Here is a 20,543-nt window from a genome sequence, read left to right on the forward strand (position 1 = left end):
ATAACTAATCATTGCTTGTTTTGTCCTTAATATAAATGGGGATATGTACGATGCTACATCTAAAATGTTGTTGCACTTTTACATTTTAGATTTCAAAATTGTATATAAGTAAGTAAATAAATATAAATAAGAGTATATATAGAAGAATCATGAAAGACATTGTCCTCGATCAAAATGTATATTTTGTTATTTGAAAATAATCGAGGCCTGAGGTCTAATATTTTCGCAACTGCATGGTGAACACTTTTTTATACAGATGCTGAGATAGATTTATTATATCATTTTATAAAACTAAAACTGCTTCAACATGTTCAATGGCTATGCTTATCAGGGTTTTAATGCTTAGATTTAAATTTAAACCAAACACCTGTTTTTAATCCCCTTGTTTTAACTACGGTACATGTATAGTACTGCTTTTTTTCATGTGCTGATTTATTATGTGTACCTCTTTTAATTTTGATTAAATTAATATTTATCTGTGAAATTTGGGTTGTCTTATACATTTCTCATTTTGATATCGTTTTTGAAAAACATGTCTTTTGATGTCTTACATTTTAAAAATCTTCCATATAAACTGTGATCCATTATTATCAATCTTTTGAAAAGTATTCATATATTATTGTTAAAATTGAAATATTCATACTTGTTTTTGTGCTTTATTACAAATGTCTATTATCTGAATTTGCAAATTACTTGTCTAAAATAAAAAAAAAATCAATGTTCATAACTTTTTTCTTTTTGTCTCGTGCCAATAAAATATCTATATATTTTCCCCGGCCGTTTTTTCTGTTCCCCGGGCGCTATATTTTCTTCTCCGGGGCGCTCCCGGGCGAATTTTAATAGGACCCAAGAATTCACATGTTTAAATTTTACACGGTATCAACTTCTTGTCCAAAATGTGTCGAAAAACAGAACGGTATGACATCGACTGCATATCTTTCATTTCTTAAATGAATTCCTGATATTCCAAATGTTATTTTAAGCACAATTACGTTTTATAGAGCATTTGACTGCAATTTTCTTGTTGCTTTAAACTTGGGCTCACATCCACTTGATCTTCATCATTTTAGAAATTCAAAAAATCTTACCAGCACTCAATTCACTTCAAACTATATCGTACAAAATGAAGATAGGGCATTTAATTGACAGTTTTATTAATAACTCATGACAGATATCGTATTTGATTCAATTTCGGCTGCTTTGAAAAGTTGTCAACTAAAAGTGAGACAAAATGGCGACGGCGTTAAAAAAAAAGAAAACAAGTTTTAAATTATAATTCACTTTGATAAACAATTATTTAATCAACACAATTAACATCATTTATTAACGAATTTATACTCCTTATTTGGATACAACTTTGGTAAAATCTGACACGGATTACTCGAGAAAAATGCGTTTCGTCTGAGAGAGTAAATGAGGAGTGAAAAGGCGTCATTATGGAGTAAAGCGGTAGGCGTCAAAAGGCGTCATTATGGAGGAAAGGGTTAAGCTTTTAAGTTAGGACAAAAGTCAAGCTAGACAATAACCAAAAACTGCAAAATGTCCTTAAATTTACTTATTCAGGGGCAGCATCCAAACAATGGGTTTCCTGAAATTTCAGGACAAATAAATCTTGCCCTGATCAACAAATTGATCCTATGTCAGATTTGCTCTAAATACTTTGGTTTCAGAGATATAAGCCAAAATCTACATTTTACCCAAATGTTCTATTTTTTTAGCCATGGTGGCAATCTTGGTTTGTTGGCCGTGTCATTGGATACATTTTCCAAACAACATTTCCAAATAATGATTGTGGCCAAGTTTGGTAAAATTTGGCTGAGTAGTTTCAGAAGAGACGATTTTTGTAAAAGTTATCAACGATAGACAACGCCAGACTCAGGACGCCAAGTGATGAGAAAAGCTCACTTGGCCTTTTAAGCCAGATGAGCTAAAAATAAGATGTGGTATGATTGCCAATGAGACAACTATTCACAATAGACCAAATGACACAGAAATAACCCTTTTCTAACTGACATTGATGCTTTTTAATTTTGCATTTCCTAGCAATTTGCGAGAGTGTATTTTTTAAAACAACCAGATGCTCCGCAGGGCGCAGCTTTATACGAACGCAGAGTTTGAACCACGAACAGTTGGGGCAAGTATGGACACAACATTCAAGCTTGATACAGCTCTGAATTTGGATTGTGATTAAATAGTTGACACAACATAGGTTTCTGACACAAAATGAATGTGGTCTAAGAACTTAAACTTAAAAACTTTAAAATTTTAAATTGGACATTTACCTATTATGGTTCAATATCCAAAATTTAAATACATTATTAGATTCAGCATATCAAAGAACCCCAAGAATTCAATTTTTGATGAAATCAAATAAAGTTCAATTTTGGACCCTTTAAACCTCAATGTGGACCAATTTGATAACCGGGCCCAAATATCAAAAATCTAAATACATGGTTAGATTCAGCATATATCAAAGAACCCCATTTATTCAATTTTTGTTGAAATCAGACAAAGTTTAATTTTGGACCCCGATTTGGACCAACTTGAAAACTGAGCCTATAATAAAAAATCTAAATACATGTTTAGATTCAGCATATCAAAGAACCCCAAGGATTCAATTTTTGTTGATATTAAACAAAGTTTAATTTTGAACCCAGATTTGGACCAACTTGAAAACTGGTCTCATTAGCAAAAATCTTATTTCATGTTTAGATTCAGCATATCAAAGAACCCCAAGAATTCAATTTTTGTTGAAATCAAACAAAGTTCAATTTTGGACCCCTATTTGGACCAACTTAGAAACTGGGCCCATAATCAAAAATCCAAGTACATTTTTAGATTCAGCATATCAAAGAACCCCAAGAATTCAATTTTTGTTAAAATCAAACTAAGTTTAATTTTGGACCCTTTGGACCTTAATGTAGACCAATTTAAAAACGGAACCAAAAATTAAGAATCTACATTATACATACACAGTTAGATTCAGCATATCAAAGAACCCCAATTATTCATTTTTTTATGAAAACAAACAAAGTTTATTTTTGGACCCTTTGGGCCCCTAATTCCTAAACTGTCTAAACTCCCAAAATCAATCCCAATCAATCCTTCGATATTCGATGTGTTGCCGACATCCTTTTTCCATTTTTTAAAAATAAGACGTTTTTCAGCAATACTGACGGATATTTGTGAGTAACAAGTATATTCCCGAGTACAATAAAGAATTTGGACATGTTCATTTGTTGATAAAGTAGGCGGTTCTTGATAATCAAGATGTTGTTATGAAAATTTTTGCTGATATCCTGCATGTTTGACCTAATTCCTAAAACTGGTATCGAAGTGTTTGCAAAATTGAGATAACCAATAATATTGAGCGATGGCTCATTTATTTTCCTACTTTATATAGTCTTTGGTGGACTATTTTGTATAATCATAACCCTCATATAACTGGCATAATAAGTAAAATTCTCACCTTGAAGCGACAAGATGGTGGTCCAATTTCAATCGCCTACACCCTGCGTGATGACGTAGATTCTCCCCCTTGGTTTACATTTCATAGATTTCGATTTCTATTTACTTATACTAAAGTTATGGTGCAACCAGATGCTCTGCAGGGTGCAGCTTTATACGACCGCAGAGGTTGAACCCTGAACGGTTGGGGCAAGTATGGACACAACATTCTAGCTGGATTCAGCTCTCAATTTGGCTTGTGATTAAATAGTTGACACAGCATAGGTTTCTGACACAGAATGAATGTGGTCTAATGAACTTAAAATATTTTTTTTGCCTTTGAGCAATTCACTATGCTGTTGAATATTAATCCTCTCAAAAGAATGTTTGAAGAAATTTTCTTTTTATTTATGAAATCTGAAATGAGAAAAATTTAACCCCCCCATTTTTTTTCACATCCCCCTTTTTCTTTTTCCAAAACTGATCTCAATTCAAATTTCTAATGGAGTTTGCAACAATAACTACTCATTTAAATACATCATAAAATATTAAAATGTAACAAAAGGTGCTTGTTATCACTGAATGGTAAAGATTGTTTTAATTTATCAGTTGGTAGTAAAAGTGAATATACATTGTATATTGTATAAAAAAAAATGATTTAAGTTGATTCAACTACTATTCTGGAAAAAGAAAGATAACTCCAATCAATTGAAAATTTCTTGCTTTTGCACAATATTGTGCAATTAGATATTTCTTGCTATTGCGCAATACTGTGCAATTACAAATATTTGCTATTGCACAATACTGTGCAATTGAAGATTTCTTGCTATTGCGCAATACTGTGCAATTGAAAATTTCTTGCTATTGCACAATACTGTGCAATTGAAGATTTCTTGCTATTGCTGAATACTGTGCAATTGAAAATTTCTTGCTATTGCACAATACTTAATATAATAATTTTGGATCCTGATTTGAACCAACTTGAAAACTGGGCCCATAATAAAAAATCTAAGTACATGTTTAGATTCAGCATATCAAAAAAAACCAATAATTCAATATTTGTTAAAATCAAACTTAGTTTAATTTTGGACCCTTTGGACTTTAATGTAGACCAATTTGAAAACGGGACTAAAAATTAAGAATCTACATACACAGTTAGATTTGGCTTATCAAAGAACCCAATTATTCAATTTTTGATGAAATCAAACAAAGTTTAATTTTGGACCCCGACTTGGACCAACTTGAAAACTGGGCAAATAATCAAAAATCTAAGTACATTTTTAGATTCAGCATATCAAAGAACCCCAAGGATTCATTTTTTGTTAAAATCAAACTAAGTTTAATTTTGGACCCTTTGGACCTTAATGTAGACCAATTTGAAAACGGGACCAAAAATTAAGAATCTACATACAGTTAGATTCGGCATATCAAAGAACCCCAATTATTCAATTTTTGATGAAATCAAACAAAGTTCAATTTTGGACCCTTTGGGCCCCTTATTCCTAAACTGTTGGGACCACAACTCCCAAAATCAAACCAAACCTTCCATTAATGGTCATAAACCTTGTGTTTAAATTTCATAGATTTCTATTTACTTATACTAAAGTAATGGTGCGAAACCAAGAATAATGCTTACTTGGGCCCCTTTTTGGCCCCTAATTCCTAAACTATTCAGACCTCAACTCCCAAAATCGATCCCAACCTTCCTTTTGTGTTCATAAACCTTGTGTTTAAATTTCATAGATTTCTATTTACTTATACTAAAGTTATTGTGCGAAAACCAAGAAAAATGCTTATTTGGGCCTTTTTTTTGGCCCCTAATTCCTAAACTGTTGGGACCAAAACTCCCAAAATCAATCCCAACCTTCCTTTTGTGGTCATAAACCTTGTGTTTAAATTTAATAGATTTTTATTTACTTAATATAAAGTTATAGTGTGAAAACCAATGTGTCTTTGGACGACGACGCCAACGTCATATATACCAATATACGACTGCAATTTTTTTTTGCGGTCATATAAAAATACTTACTAACATCCTGAATATAGTTTTTTTTTTTTACAGTATTGATAGTTCATTATAAACATATTCTGCTGAAATTATTTGAAAACTACATCATGTGTCATATGCATGAATAACAAAATTTGATTTGTATGGAATATGTAATTATGGCTTATAGTAACAAAAAAACAAATAAAACTCTATAAGATAATATAAGAAACAATATTTAAACAAATAGAAAAATAAAATATATTTATTTATCAATAATAATTAATACAGGAAATAATTAACAAGTACATTCTTCATACTTTCATACATTGTCATAACATGCATGGTTATACAGAGGATTTTTTCTTTGGTGAAACAGAACTAATATATATGTTTCAAATTTAGAGTCTTAAGAAATTACAATACAAAATGTAAACTATGTATCAACACAAAAATGTCTTATGATTTGGTTTTCTAAGATCACATAGGTAATTATAAGGCAATAATCCTTGACACATGCTTGCATTTGATAAACATGATAAAAAATTGTTAAAAATTGAAAATACTCACTTAACTCTTTACCATCAGACCATTGGTGAGTTAGGTGTTTACTTTTACTATTAATTTGTTTTTTCATTTCTTATTTTTCTATCAAAATAACAAAATTCACTATCGTGTACACTGAAGCTTAAATGAAATCTGATTTTCTGTTTCAATATACATACACTTCCTATTTCTGGCATATTTGGGTGATGTGACTACCCCAAGTGACCTTTGGAACTCTAATTACCTTATGTTACAATTAAACTGACATTATACATAATACTTTTAAATACTGGAATGTGAAGATCTGTAGAAATAAATTACAATAAAAATATATACCTTATAAATAATGGAAAATAAAGGAGGGTAAAAATGCCCTTTATTGTCAGGCGTCCAACTGTCATTTTTCGGCTATTGTTAGTGTCAAATTATTGTTACCATTATTCTATCTTCTAAAATGTACATTTTGTTGTCATGCACCAAAAATTACCATTAACATCATTTGGCAAGAATTTTTACCGTTATTCGTAATGATGGTACCCCAATTACCAGCCCCATAATAGATTTGTTCAAATGAAGTTTACAAACATGTCAAATCTTTTTTTTTTATGCCCCACCTACGATAGTAGAGGGGCATTATGTTTTCTGGTCTGTGCCTCCGTTTGTTCGTTCGTCCGTGTGTCCGTTCATCCTGCTTCTGGTTAAAGTTTTTGGTCAAGGTAGTTTTTGATGAAGTTGAAGTCCAATCAACTTGAAACTTAGTACACATGTTAACTATGATATGATCTTTCTAATTTTAATGTCAAATTAAAGTATTGACCCAAAATTCACGGTCCACTGAACATGTAAAATGATAGTGCAAGTGGGGCATCCGATGTTTGTTTTTACATAAATCAATCTACATGATCTACTATCATGCTTATCTGACATATAGCGCATTGATTTAATGCACCACTGTGGGCAATTCTTCAATTAATATACTAGCTTTTTCATCTACATCACACAAAAATCAGCTACATTTATGTACATGTAGAAGCAATGATATCACAATTTAATGTTCTTTTATCATTAAAATTGAAAGTTTCCAATAACTTTCAGATGATGAACAGAATAGTAAGCACTATTTCTTTAATTTGCTTGGACAAGTGTTTGCATAATTTAACATGTTTAATGACAATTACATTTTTCAAAAAGATTGTCATAGTTTCAAATTCGGTAAATTCAAATTTTTTGCAATATTTTTATGATGCATACATTATGTCAAGATGCTTGCATTTACCATTTTACATTTTGATACCATTGTTGGTATGCTGCATTTCATGAAATCTCCAAAATTTAACTCACATTTGTCATGTCTGTGTTCATTGTTTAACAATTATAAAAAATATAAATCATGTACATGTATATTAGCAATGATTTTTCAATTAAAAAAAGGTTGCAATAAAATTTAAATGTTCAAATATTGGCAAAATAGCTTAAGATATATACATTAATGTGCATGTAGCATTTTGAAATATCCCAAACTAAATTTTGTGTGGAGTACAACTGACATCATGGATAATACACAATATTTAATTCCACATACACATTAAATTTGAATGGTTATGACATGATCATGAAATACATGTACTAACAATAAAACTGACAATTGTATATTCATGATAACTAAATGTTGATCATGGAAATGCATGGGAGTAATCAGGTAATAGAAAATTACATTTAAAAATAAATAATGATTATCAACATTCATGAATTCTTGTTATAATTAATATTCATGTACAAAAATGTAAACATACATGTACATGTACCTAAAAATTAGACAGATTATTTTAATAAGAGACAGTAATTCATATATTTTTATTAAAAACAACTGACAAACTGCTGCTCAACAGTGTGCACATATATACCTCAGTAATAGAGTTAAATTCAATTCAATAAAATTGAAAACATTTTTGTTTCTAGTACATACATTTGTACATCATGTACATGTATATATCTACAACACATAAATGACATACTGAATGTTGATAATTGTGATTAATTCACTGTGAAAGATATCTCTTTTCAAGGTCATAATTCAAACTGCTCTGATCAGCCTCAATTACCAGCAAAATTAAGGATGTACATGTACTTAGGTGAGGTTAGGTGAAAATTAATGAATTAAGAAGTTAAAATTGATACTATAAGCTGTTAGAGCATCAATTAAGGATAAAAATAAGCCAAAAATATTAATAGGTCATGGACCTTCTTTTCGAGATATTTGCGATTTAAAATATGGCGGGAAAAGGCTGACTAGGACTAAATTACCTTATTTTTGCATTGGTTTTATTAGGTCTCAAAACAAAAGAAAGAAAATTAAGAATCTTATAAAATTTTGGTAAATGACCTTTCATGAGCTATTAAGTCTTATATGAAAAAATAAATGGGTGTTATGGGGCAAAATATTTTACATTGTATTGTATGGAAAAAACCCAAGGAGTCCAAACATTTGACACAAATTCCAAAACCTCACCTAAGTACATCCTTAATAAACAATTTTGGTCATTAAAATTTACTCAGTAGTTTGAGTACAACATTTCATGATTTAACATGTTTAAGCTAGAAACACCAAATGAGGTATTTTGATTAGTTGATATACTAAAAAGATTAAACTTATAAATATACATTTGTAGTTGGAGTACAATGTATTTACTACGCATTTTCAAGGCTGTTATATGTTAACTGGATCACCTTGTGTGAACTGACTGAACTCTAGTATTTACTACATAAAACATAAGGTTTAGGAAGACAAAATATTATGTAAAGACTAGATTTCTGAATGCCATTGTTCAACATGCTCAAAACAATTAAAAACTGAAATAAGGTACAAAAACACTTAACATTGCTAATACTGACACTTTTGTTTGAACTTCAGTTAATCAGTGCATGCAGTGAAAGTAAAACTTCACCTGATTTTATAGTTAACAAAAATTAAATTGATGTGATAACATATATATTTGTCGAAGTAACCTAGAGCTTAAGATTCCAAAAATAGACTCACCCTATATAGATACCAGAATAAAATGTGTAGGCAGGTCATTCACCTAAAAAAAGACTCATCAGTGATACATGAATAAAAAAGGTTCAAAAGGCCAGAAAAAGTATGCAGTTGAACATGTTAAATTGCATATTGTCATGATTGTAGAACCAAAATTATGAAAGATTTTCCCAAATTTCTGCTACAATTAAAAGGCAAACCCACAAATATTGACTAATCCTTTTTTTATATTTTGAACCTTCTCTAAACATTCTAAATGACTTAGCCACCATATTATTTTCCTGATAATGTTGTTATTGAATTTCATTACCATGATCATGATGATTAACATGATTAAAAAAAGATTCAAGTTAGAGGATATTTGCATAATTTTTCTATTCAAGAATTCACCTAAATAAATCGCTAATGTATAATAGGTTTTGTTACAGTGTATGTAAATTTTCATTAAAATAAAGAAGAAAATTGTAATTTTATGGCACAAAGATTGTTTAGTTTGTCCCGGCATAAAAACATTTAGAATTACAGATAAAATTGACATAAATACTACATTATAAAAACTTAAATTATATGACTGTGTTTGTTCTCTGGCTCGATAGTCAAGTCCGGTAACTCTTGATCCATCTTCTCATTCATTCGACTGTATGTATAAAACATAACGCCAAAAATAACTAGAAAATTTCCACCCCACCAGAGCATTGTTTTCTCTTCATTAAAATACATTATAGCTAATACTGTCATCAAGACGGACTTGGCAGTGTTACTAACATGGTGAGTTATCGGAGAAGTGTGTTTTATCTGGAGAACACTCACCCAGCCTATAGATAAACTAAGAACACCAGATATTGTCATGCATATCCAAAATGACGGATGAAAAATGAATTCTGAATACAAAATCTGTTGTAACTGTCCCGTACTTAACACTAGTGGGAAGAATATAATGACGCCATTTACATTGTTGTAGTATGCTTGTTTAAAACTATCGCCTTCAACTATGGGTTGTACCCTTTTTATAAAAATTCCACCTAAAGCTGTAGCGAGACTTGCAAAAATTCCATAAATTATACCCCAGACACTTAAAGTGCCGGAAGCATCTTCTTGGTCAATTCCAATGAAAAATCCACATGTTACGATTAAACAGGCTATGATTGCTTTATAAGTTATATCCTTCTTAAGGAGACATTGAGAAAATAAAATCGTAAATATTAAAGTCCATGATCGTGCTACTTGATAAAATGCGACACCTATGTGTTTTAACATCAAATTATTCATGGTCAAACTTGCAACAAATGCAAATGAGAATCTGAGGAAGTCTTTCTTTAGTAACAAATTCCATTCTATTTTAGGAATTTTTACAGGAATTTTCGTTTTTCTTGAAATAAAGCCACATAACTGTATCCCGACCACTGCTGAGAAACACTGGTACCAGGCAACAAATATGGACACGTCGTTGTCGCCAAATGATCCACTAAGAATGTGTTTGTTTACGAAAACCATTGAAATCGATACTCCCCAGTAAAGGATGATAACGGAGCAGACTTTACCAATTGACGATTTTTTCTCTACCATGATTAAGCCTCTTTAGTTACTGGAAAGGCTATCTTTAACAACTGCTATTCAAATCTGAAATGAAAAGTATATCATTTAAATGAACCATTTGAGTTATCTTTTTAATGTTTAAGTGCTTATATTTATCTTTAGCAACTGTTATTCAAATCTGAAATGAAAAGAAATTTGACTTGTCTGTCATGTCTATTTAAAGTGTTCATTTCATGCTATTAACATGATTAAGACTGCAGTTCACAAAAATTCGAACAACTTATCATGCTTATCATGCTTATCTGCTTATGAGAAGTTGGAATCCTTACCAAGTTATTTATACAATTTGTTAAATGTTCATCAATTATTTAAATTTATTGATGATACCTACATCTATATTCCAATAACTGAAACCAATTAATTCATATGAAATAAATTCCCCTATGGTTTGCCATGTTTTCATTGATCTGTTTTCAAATCAGACAAACCTGTACATGTAGTGAAATTAAGGACAGGAAATATACATGATATCTACAAGTATCAGATTTTAATTTACATATCATAATGGTAAATGAATATGTTAGGCTGTTAGTTTTCATATTTGAATTATTTTACGTTTGTCAATTCAGGGCTTTTACTAGCTGAAAATGTGGTATGGAACCTGCTCATTGTTAAAGGGGTATGGTGACTTATAGTTGTTAATTTTTGTGTCATTTGGTCTCTTGTGAAGAGTTGTCTCATTGGCAATATTACCACATCTTCTTTTTTATATATACATGTATTTGTTAAAGTTTTATAATTTAATAAACAGTTAGGGGACTTACTTAAATGAGTGATTTTCTAAATCACTGATTCAAGTAACATTATTTCCATAAAGGTTGAAAGTAAGAGTTGTCTTTCTTTAATAATCACCTATTTAAGTACTACAAAATAATCACTAGAAGAAGTGAATTAATTTTACTGTAGCTTTAACAATGTTTAAATATAGAATACTAATGATCCAGGGACTAATTATGTTTCTAAACTTATCAGAACCAACATCTGTGTTGTCTAGGATGACCAGGTCATTTCAGGTGATGACCTTGTACTGAATCTAGGATAATGACATAAAAATTACTTGTTTAAGTATCATGCCTCAATTTCCTTCCAAAAAATCACTTCTTTAAGTATCATTATTTTAATAACCCCCACTAATTTCAACACCCCCGAACAGTGAAATTTTTATTGCGAACAGTAGAATTTTATTACATAATCTGAAAGATGAAACCTTAAACTTTACAGGAAAAATACTTCCACTGCTGGGAAAAATCTGTTAAGAAAGTATCAGTTCATTATGGAAAGCCATTATTATAGCATTTTTTCAACTAAAATAGAATTTGCAGCTGAATGATAGCATCAAAGGCATAAACCTTGATACTTAAAAGAAACAAAAAATTCATTTTTTTCAATTTTACTAATGAAAAGATATTTTTTAAACCTATGTGTTTAAAATTTTGGTAAAACTACAAAATCACAATATGTGACAAAACTTCGAATTTGCTACTCAAATAAGTGATTTAAAAATCACTTATTTAAGTAAGCCCCCTGACTGATAAAGTTTACATCAATGGATGTAATAACCTTCCTCAACAAGATTTTATTTCAATATTGGAGCATATATTCCAGAATGCGTTTGACAATTTTTGATTTTTCTGGAAGAACATTAATTATAATAATGCATTTTACCACATGCCGTTCCAGAAAGAGTCAATACTAAAGATGTACCAGTGTACTGTGAATTATTTATCACTTTTGATAGCCATTAGAAATCTAGATCTGTAAAGAGGATGTTGAAGGAATGGATGCTAAAATGATTTTTAAAGTATGCATATAAGTAAGCAGCGCCTTATGTTTAAGGAAGCTCTAATTTACATGATTTATACATTTCATTCCTGAGACTCCCAAACACCTGCAAATTAAAAAAAAAATCAAACTTGATCTGTGTTATGTGGTAATCATGGTAATAAGTATTGTGTATAAGTTTGCATAACAATTGGTTGAGGCAAACTGAAGTTAGAGAACAGAAACCAACAGTTGGACAAGTTTAAAATAATATGTCCCCTCTGCTACGAAGGATATTCAATAATCAATGTTTTAAGTCATTTAAAGTCACTAATTGATATGTACTAATATTAAAATTTCAAGTGTTATTCGGTCATAACAAGTGTTATTCGGATAATAACAGTGTTATTCGGATAATAAAAGTGTTATTCGGTCATTCCTGTTACCCCCTTTAAAGTGATACACAGGGGCCCATATCAAAGATGTTTTAGGGAGGAAATATAATATGCCAGTCAAATGGTATGAGTAATACATTGTGCTAATGCAAAATATACCCCTGTCGACTGGCATATATTTCCACCCCAAAATATATCCTTGTGTATTGTATTTTCGACCTACTAACATATTTTCCCTTTTATATGTTTGAACATACTGTCATAGACATGCCTAATATTTTGAGAGTTACTAGTATACGTATATACTTGTGCATAAAATAATTGTATCTGAAATTTATTTCGTATCTGAAATTTATTTCGATCTTTAACAGTCAAGGGTCTAACTTAAATAAGTTATTAGAGAAAAATAACAAACATGTCGTTATTGTGGGCTGAAATATCAAAATACTGTAATAACATATGTATGTTACATGTTTCAAAGGGACAATATACAAACTTTATTTTGTTAAATTTTTCACAAGTTCTATTGATATATAATTTTTTTTATGTATACTAAACTTTGCAAAGATATGGCAGTTCATAGTTTACCAATCATGCATAGTACACCTATATATATGTTATTACAGAAAATATATTCCTGCAATAACCAAAGGGTGTTATCACAGTTTCTCTACATCTCTTTAAAGCCTTTGCTCAGACATATATCACAATGTATTTCAATTCATTGTAAGTAATGATGATCAGAACTTGTAATGAGGCACTGCGCAAGATTCCAAGTAATTCCCATTTACTCTCATATAATAAGTTACATGCCTGTAATAACTAAGCCTTGTTATTACAGCTTAATTTTCCCTTAAAGGCCTTGTCTCATTGATTTACTATGGTTGATCAAAATTGTATTAATGGAAGTTTCAAGTATTCCCAAGTGCCCACAAAAGATAAAATATTTATGATATATTTAACTGATAACAAACATACAACATGTACAAAAACAAGAATGTGTCCCCAGTACACGAATGCCCCACTTGCACTATCATTTTCTATGTTCAGTGGACCGTCAAATTGGGGTAAACCCTATAATTTGGCATTAAAATTAAAAAGATCATATCATAGGGAACATGTATACTAAGTTTGAAGTCGATTGGACTTCAACTTCATCAAAAACTACCTTGACCAAAAACTTTAACCTGAAGCGGGACAGACGGACGAACGGACGAACGAACGGACGAACGAACGGACAGACGGACGAACGGACGCACAGACCAGAAAACATAAGTCCCCTCTACTATCGTAGGTGGGGCATAAAAAATTTATGTTACTACAGATTAAGGAAAAAACAGAAGACAACTCATGAAAGTGTCTGTAATAACACATGCATGTTATTTTTCTCTAATAACTTATTTAAGTTGGACCCTTGACTGTTTAAACTTTTTTTTTATTTGATTGATGGCACATTTGTTGACAAAAGCAGCGTCTTGTGTTTTCAACCTATCTAAGAAACGGGTCAAAAGTCAGAAATAACATGTCATATAAATCTAGAATTGGTTATAATTTAATGCCAAAGTTATATTTTTAATATCAAAGTGTTAGAGGCAATCAAACTTATGACTTAATGAATTAAATGGTTACATATACAACTATAAGATAAAAAAATATTATTTTGATCATTTGTTTTGACAAGTTGTACACATTTCACATGAGACATTGGAAGCCTTGTATAATCTTGTCATTCCTGTTTTTGTTAATGCATTGTGAAGTGTGGTTGGTGAGTATTGTCTGTAATTTCCACTGACAGACTGTTTTTTCTGTAAATAAAAATTTATTGATATTTTATTTTTTCAGTAAAGAGCTGTATTAAAAAAATGATTAACATGATTAAGGATCATGCACATTTCCTTATCAAAAATAACTTTAAACTTTTAACATGTCAAGTATTACAACTAACCACATGACAGTCATGTGACTTAATGTCCTTGATGTTAACTATAAATGCAAAAAAACCTCTGCCATATTTTTAGAAAATTTGTTTATTTTAGATCGATTCTTTTGGAAGGTAAAACTTGTATAAGTGAAAGGGTTCAAAAATACGATATCAAATAAAAAACATTAATACTTTATTATAACAACTTTATTAGCATGATTAGGAAAATCTTCACCACACGTGGTATCATTTGCTATTGTTACTAAGTCAGTCAGGGTACTACTTGTACAAGTTATTTTTATTTACTTGAAGAAGTAAAAAAAATTATACACATATAAGTAAATAAATAATGTTTGAATAATCTCCCCTTAATTTTCTCAAAAATTTACATGTGTAAGAAAATTTTTCTTACAATCCCACAAAAGTCCTCAAGTTTTGTGATGTAAAATCATGCCTTTAATGATTTTTCCCAGGTTTGCTCAATTTTTTTCATCAAAGTTCAATGTTTTATCACATTCACATTAATTCAAAAAAGAAACTGATTAAGCAAAGATCTTTAAAAGTATTTGTGCAAGGCCTTCGAATATTGCTCCTGAGGAGCTTGTAAATGAGCAGTGTTCTGAAGATAACAGACAAATGGGATTTTCATTGTCCATGAAATTAAACTTAAATGATTAGTAAAGACATCTGCAAAGGGCAGATAATTTAAAATTCTATTAGAGCAAAGAAATCATAAGAATTCAATAAAAGAAGATAGGATGACTTTTTTACTTCTACATAACAAGTTAAAAAAATCTGAATGTCTAAGGGACATAACTCAGCCAATACTTTTATTTACTATACAAGTAAATAAAATTCACTTGTATTAGTATCCTACAAATTTAATTATATACAGTGGAGTCCCCGGTGTCCGCTCGGCCCGTGATATCGCGCATTAGCTGATTTGGTCATATCAACACAGTAACACATACAAAATCGTTCTTGTTATTGTTTTAGCATTCCGAAGGGATAAAAAAGAATAAAATTGATAAGTTCAAGAATTAATAAATAACTGCAATCCCATGATTTACCATATTTGGCCAATTTCCATTAAAAAAATTACATCATCAGATTATTTTTGTTTTATTTAAGTCAAATTAATATCAGATTGAAATAATTTTTGCTCTGCATCCTTGGAAGTGTGTTTGGTACAAACTCAGCTATATATTTCGTAGTATAAAATCTTTCCTTTATTTCAAATAAGCTATTTTTGGAAGGCAAGAGCAAAAGCACCGGACATTGGAGGAACTCTCAGAACAGGGGTTTTCCTAATTTTGGACACACATTACACAAAATCTAAAGGATGAAACCATACAAACAGAAGATTTTATGAAATAAAAGTATGTTATGAATGTGTTCACACAAAATTATCCAATTATTGGTTTTATCAGTTGAATGAAGTGAAGTCATAAGTCTTAGGTCACGGATACACCGGACTGCACCGTAAGTATATTTAATTTACTTCTTGAAGTAATTAAAAATAACTTGTACAAGTAGTACTCCTGACTGTAAGTACAGCAGCTGATTTTGGCGTCACATGGGCATGCGCAGCATACAGGAAGTGAAAAGAGAATTAGGTAGAAAACGTAAGATGGTCAAAAACACAATACCAGACTATAAGATACCCATCCCTGTGAGCAGGGACTTCTATACTCATAGGCGGATCCAGGGGGAAAAATTTGGTTGATTATATAGGGAATCATTGAAGAATGACTGGAGCGGGGCCCCCCCTTAGGTCAGTCAGCAGGCCCCCCCTTAGGAAAAGTTATGAATCCGCTACTGATACCTAGTATTCTATTAGCATGATTAGTATAGAAAGTCCCTGCTGTGAGTGATATTGCTTAGGCCTAAATTAAAATATTGTTTGTTTGCCCTTATCCGACCCTATGTTTTGAAACAGGGTAGGTAGGTAATGTAGGTAGGTAAAATATTTTATTTTTTTCCCAAAAAAAATAATTTGGCTCGGTATATGTTTTGTCATGGGTAGGCAGGTAGGTATAATATTTTATTTTATATTGCAAAAAAACATGAAACCCTGACGGGTTAAAATGCAAACATAGTACATTGTATACACAAGTGACAAGAAACATAATATACAAAATCTGCATAATGTCATTTTTGTCTGTTTTGCTTTTGCTAATAAGTTGATGGGACTATTAGTATAATAGTCCCAGGAAGTTTTGAAAAAAAAAATATCATGTAGAATGTGAAGTTAATTCATATGCAAGACTACTTTGTTTTCAAATATCAAAATATAGAGCTGTGCCGCATATATTTTCAACGTGTATATGCCTGGAACTTTGAAGAGTTTTAACTTGTACTAATATTCTGTACTACGTACCTTGTACGCTGACCTCTACCTAAAGGTTTTCTGTATATTATAAGCGATTACTTTGTCCTGGTAAAATATGTCCGGGCAGAAATACATTACTAGTAAAAAAAGTCCCTAGAGTGTTTAAATTTTCGTGTGTGTCTGGGTTTCCAATAAAAAGGCTACAAGATTTGAACTCAATTCTGAATCTGAATAAGTACGTTGCAGGGCCAGTATATATGGCATCAGTGGCAACGGGAGAGAGGCGCTGGAAAATTAATCCAACGTTGTGAGAGCAACCGAAGTTTAAAGCTCTCAATTGTCTTAGCACACACGAGATTGTCTGGTAGTCTATTCCATTCGGGTACGTATTCTACATCGCAATTTATAAATGATCTGTTTGGAAAACTTGGGAGCTTTTACTGCCAAATATTCTCCACTTTACAGGCTTTTGCCACCTTTGGTTCATGTCAGATATAAATAATACAGCAATGCTGGTCGAAGGCATCTTTAACATAATCATCCTGATCTACGGATCACAAAAGGCCATCCCTACTGTAAATAGAATACAACGTCCGTTTACAAAAAAGTTTGTACACACGTTGATAATTTTGTATTAAACGAACTTTTTTTGTAAGTGAACCCTGCTCTCCAAGTATAAAGATACAGAGTAACGTACGTCATATCTAGCTGCGAAAACGTAGCTCTATTGTCCTTTGATTTTTTTTTTTGCCATAGATCTATGGTCCGCAATTATAAAAAATCATCAAAAGGACCTTAAGAGCTACGTTTTCGCAGCTAACGTCATATCATCATGTTTTCTCAAAGCGTTCAACATCGATTTCAAACAAATGCTTTGAAACTCTATATGCAAGTGTTCATGTCAAACGCTCACGAGATACCAAACGGACTAGACCTTATACGGTAAAGATAAAACCCGAGGATTCCGGTAAAACAGTTTTGAGCGGGAAATACAAATATAAGATTTTTGGTAGGAACTAAAAGATAAAATAAAATAAAATCTTGCTGGTAAATACAAATAAAAGATTTTCGGGCGGAACGAATTGACAGGGTCGGTCGGTAAAGGGCAAACAAACAATATTTTAATTTAAGCCTTACACTGTCAACTCTGTGATGAAATAAATATTTATTGGGGTTTCTAATGATCTTGACAGTCTATAAATCACTCACACGGTCGGTTGAAATGATTACGATACGTTGATCACATTGGCGACTCCCTACGCATAATTCACAGGCACTTGTTTCTATCTATTAGAACACCTACTATCAACATAACTTGTAAATATACGTTGATAGTGGGTCTTCCAATGGATAGAAACAAGTGCCTGTGGCATAATTTTGTCAGTGAATCACTGACTCAGTGACTGGCATGAGACGGAGAGTTGGCTGTGAGTAACATATTGAAGAACAGGGGTTTTCCTAATTTTGGACACACATTTCACAAAATCTAAAGGATGAAACCATACAAACAGAAGATTTTATGAAATAAAAGTATGTTTTGAATGTGTTCACACAAAATTATCCAATTATTGGTTTTATCAGTTGAATGAAGTAAAGTCATAAGTCTTAGGTCACAGATACACCAGACTGCACCGTAAGTATATTTAATTTACTTCTTGAAGTAATTAAAAATAACTTGTACAAGTAGTACTCCTGACTGTAAGTACAGCAGCTAATTTTGGCGTCACGTGGGCATGCGCAGCATACAGGAAGTGAAAAGAGAATTAGGTAGAAAACGTAAGATGGTCAAAAACACAATACCAGACGACATGATACCCATCCCTGTGAGCAGGGACTTCTATACTCATAGGCGGATCAAGGGGGAAAAATTTGGTTGATTATATAGGGAATCATTGAAGCATGACTGGAGCAGGCCCCCCTTAGGTCAGTCAGCGGGCCCCCCTTAGGAAAAAATCTGGATCCGCCACTGATACTTAGTATTCTATTAGCATGATTAGTATACAAAGTCCCTGCTGTGAGTGATATTGCTTACACTGTCAACTCTGTGATGAAATAAATATTTATTAGGGTTTCTAATGATCTTGACTGTCTATAAATCACTCACACGCATAAAGCATAAAGCATAAAAGATTTATTTAAAGTCGGTTATACATATAACAATACAACATAAGCTCTGTAGAGCTTTTATCCGACATACATATAAGACAAGCACAATACATAAAACACATAAAACATGCAAAATAAATAATGTTATCAAGCACGGTCGGTTGAAATGATAATGATACGTTTATCACATTGGCGACTCCCTACGCATAATTCACAGGCACTTGTTTCTATCCATTAGAACACCTACTATCAACATAACTCGTAAATATACGTTGATAGTGGGTCTTCCAATGGATAGAAACAATTACATGTACCTGTGGCATAATTTTGTCAGGGAATTTTATTATCAGTGACTGTCATGAGACGGAGAAATGGCTGGGAGTAACATATTGAAGAGCAGACACTCAAATTATGCATATGAGTTTCTCAATAAGCAATGAGGGAACCACTTACATACAACAAAACATAAAGAATCATTTCTTGCTTCTGGCTATTCAGTTATCATGATCAGAATCACTAAGCGTGTTTCAACAAAATTGTCAGGGGAGATAATCTAAATATTATTAAAATATTAGTTTATGAGTCAAACAACGGAAACTTATTTCCGGATTTTGTTTTTTTTTTTTTTTTGACAGCTCCAAAGAAAAGTTTGAAAAAGTTTAAAGAATCCATTAGTAGTATCCTTTAACGTAAATTCATACGATAAAACCACAATGCATTAACATCGGCATTACATACTACTCACCTAAATCGAAACAAAACAGATCTTAATTACTTTTTTCTCCACCGGCCAGTTCTGACAGTTTGGCGGGTAAATTCAACAGTTCTGTCCCTTAGTTTAACTCTCCATTAAAATACAAAACAAACCGGGAACAACTCCAATCACTTTGCAAAAAGATAAACACAAAAAAACCTTAACTATCAGATGAGCAAGAGAAAGCTTCAGAGATATATTGAAGAGCAGCCACACAGACCCTCCGGTATCAGGTATAAAGTCCCCATATTGATATCAAACAGCAAAGGTTATTGCTTGAGAGACGCTTGTAAACAATACAATTTCCCCATCGAATCCTGGTGTATCAGTGGCGCCAGAACAAGTGCACTTGTGGATCTATTAGAAAATCGTATTGAAAAAGCCATACAAAGACACCATCATATTGTTGTTTACTTCTGGGCAGGGACGTGTGACCTGACACATAAAGAAGGTAAATTTATAGAACTTAGGCACAAAGGCAATACGTCAATTGAGACAATAGAAAAAGAGTACCAGAGAGCCATAGCTATAGTAAACAAATACTCATCAGCTGAGATAAAATTTCTCGACTGCCCAGTTCTATCAATCTCTACCTGGAATAAGAGGAAGGGCCACAAGCATCCAGAAGACTTCAAAAACCAGGACAGCCTCATAACAAAACAAA

At 31.7% G+C, this 20,543-nt stretch overlaps 1 protein-coding gene across 1 annotated transcript; it reads right to left on the reverse strand.

The window, feature by feature from the left end:
• Positions 1-5,687: 5,687 nt before the first annotated feature.
• On the reverse strand, positions 5,688-19,664 carry LOC143056339 (GDP-fucose transporter 1-like). The gene is made up of 2 exons (XM_076229428.1): positions 19,579-19,664; positions 5,688-10,634 (listed from the first exon to the last, which is right to left on the reverse strand). Exon 2 carries the CDS (start codon positions 10,578-10,580, stop codon positions 9,573-9,575), a length of 1,008 nt encoding a protein of 335 aa, XP_076085543.1. The 5' UTR covers positions 10,581-10,634; positions 19,579-19,664; the 3' UTR covers positions 5,688-9,572.
• Positions 19,665-20,543: the final 879 nt, after the last annotated feature.

The sequence above is a fragment of the Mytilus galloprovincialis genome, chromosome 13 (genome assembly GCF_965363235.1).
Source record: "Mytilus galloprovincialis chromosome 13, xbMytGall1.hap1.1, whole genome shotgun sequence".
Taxonomy (NCBI): domain Eukaryota; kingdom Metazoa; phylum Mollusca; class Bivalvia; order Mytilida; family Mytilidae; genus Mytilus; species Mytilus galloprovincialis.

Coding starts and splice junctions, on each gene's coding strand:
- LOC143056339 (XM_076229428.1), bottom strand. CDS start 10,580: ATGGTAGAGAAAAAATCGTCAATTGGTAAAGTCTGCTCCGTTATCATC.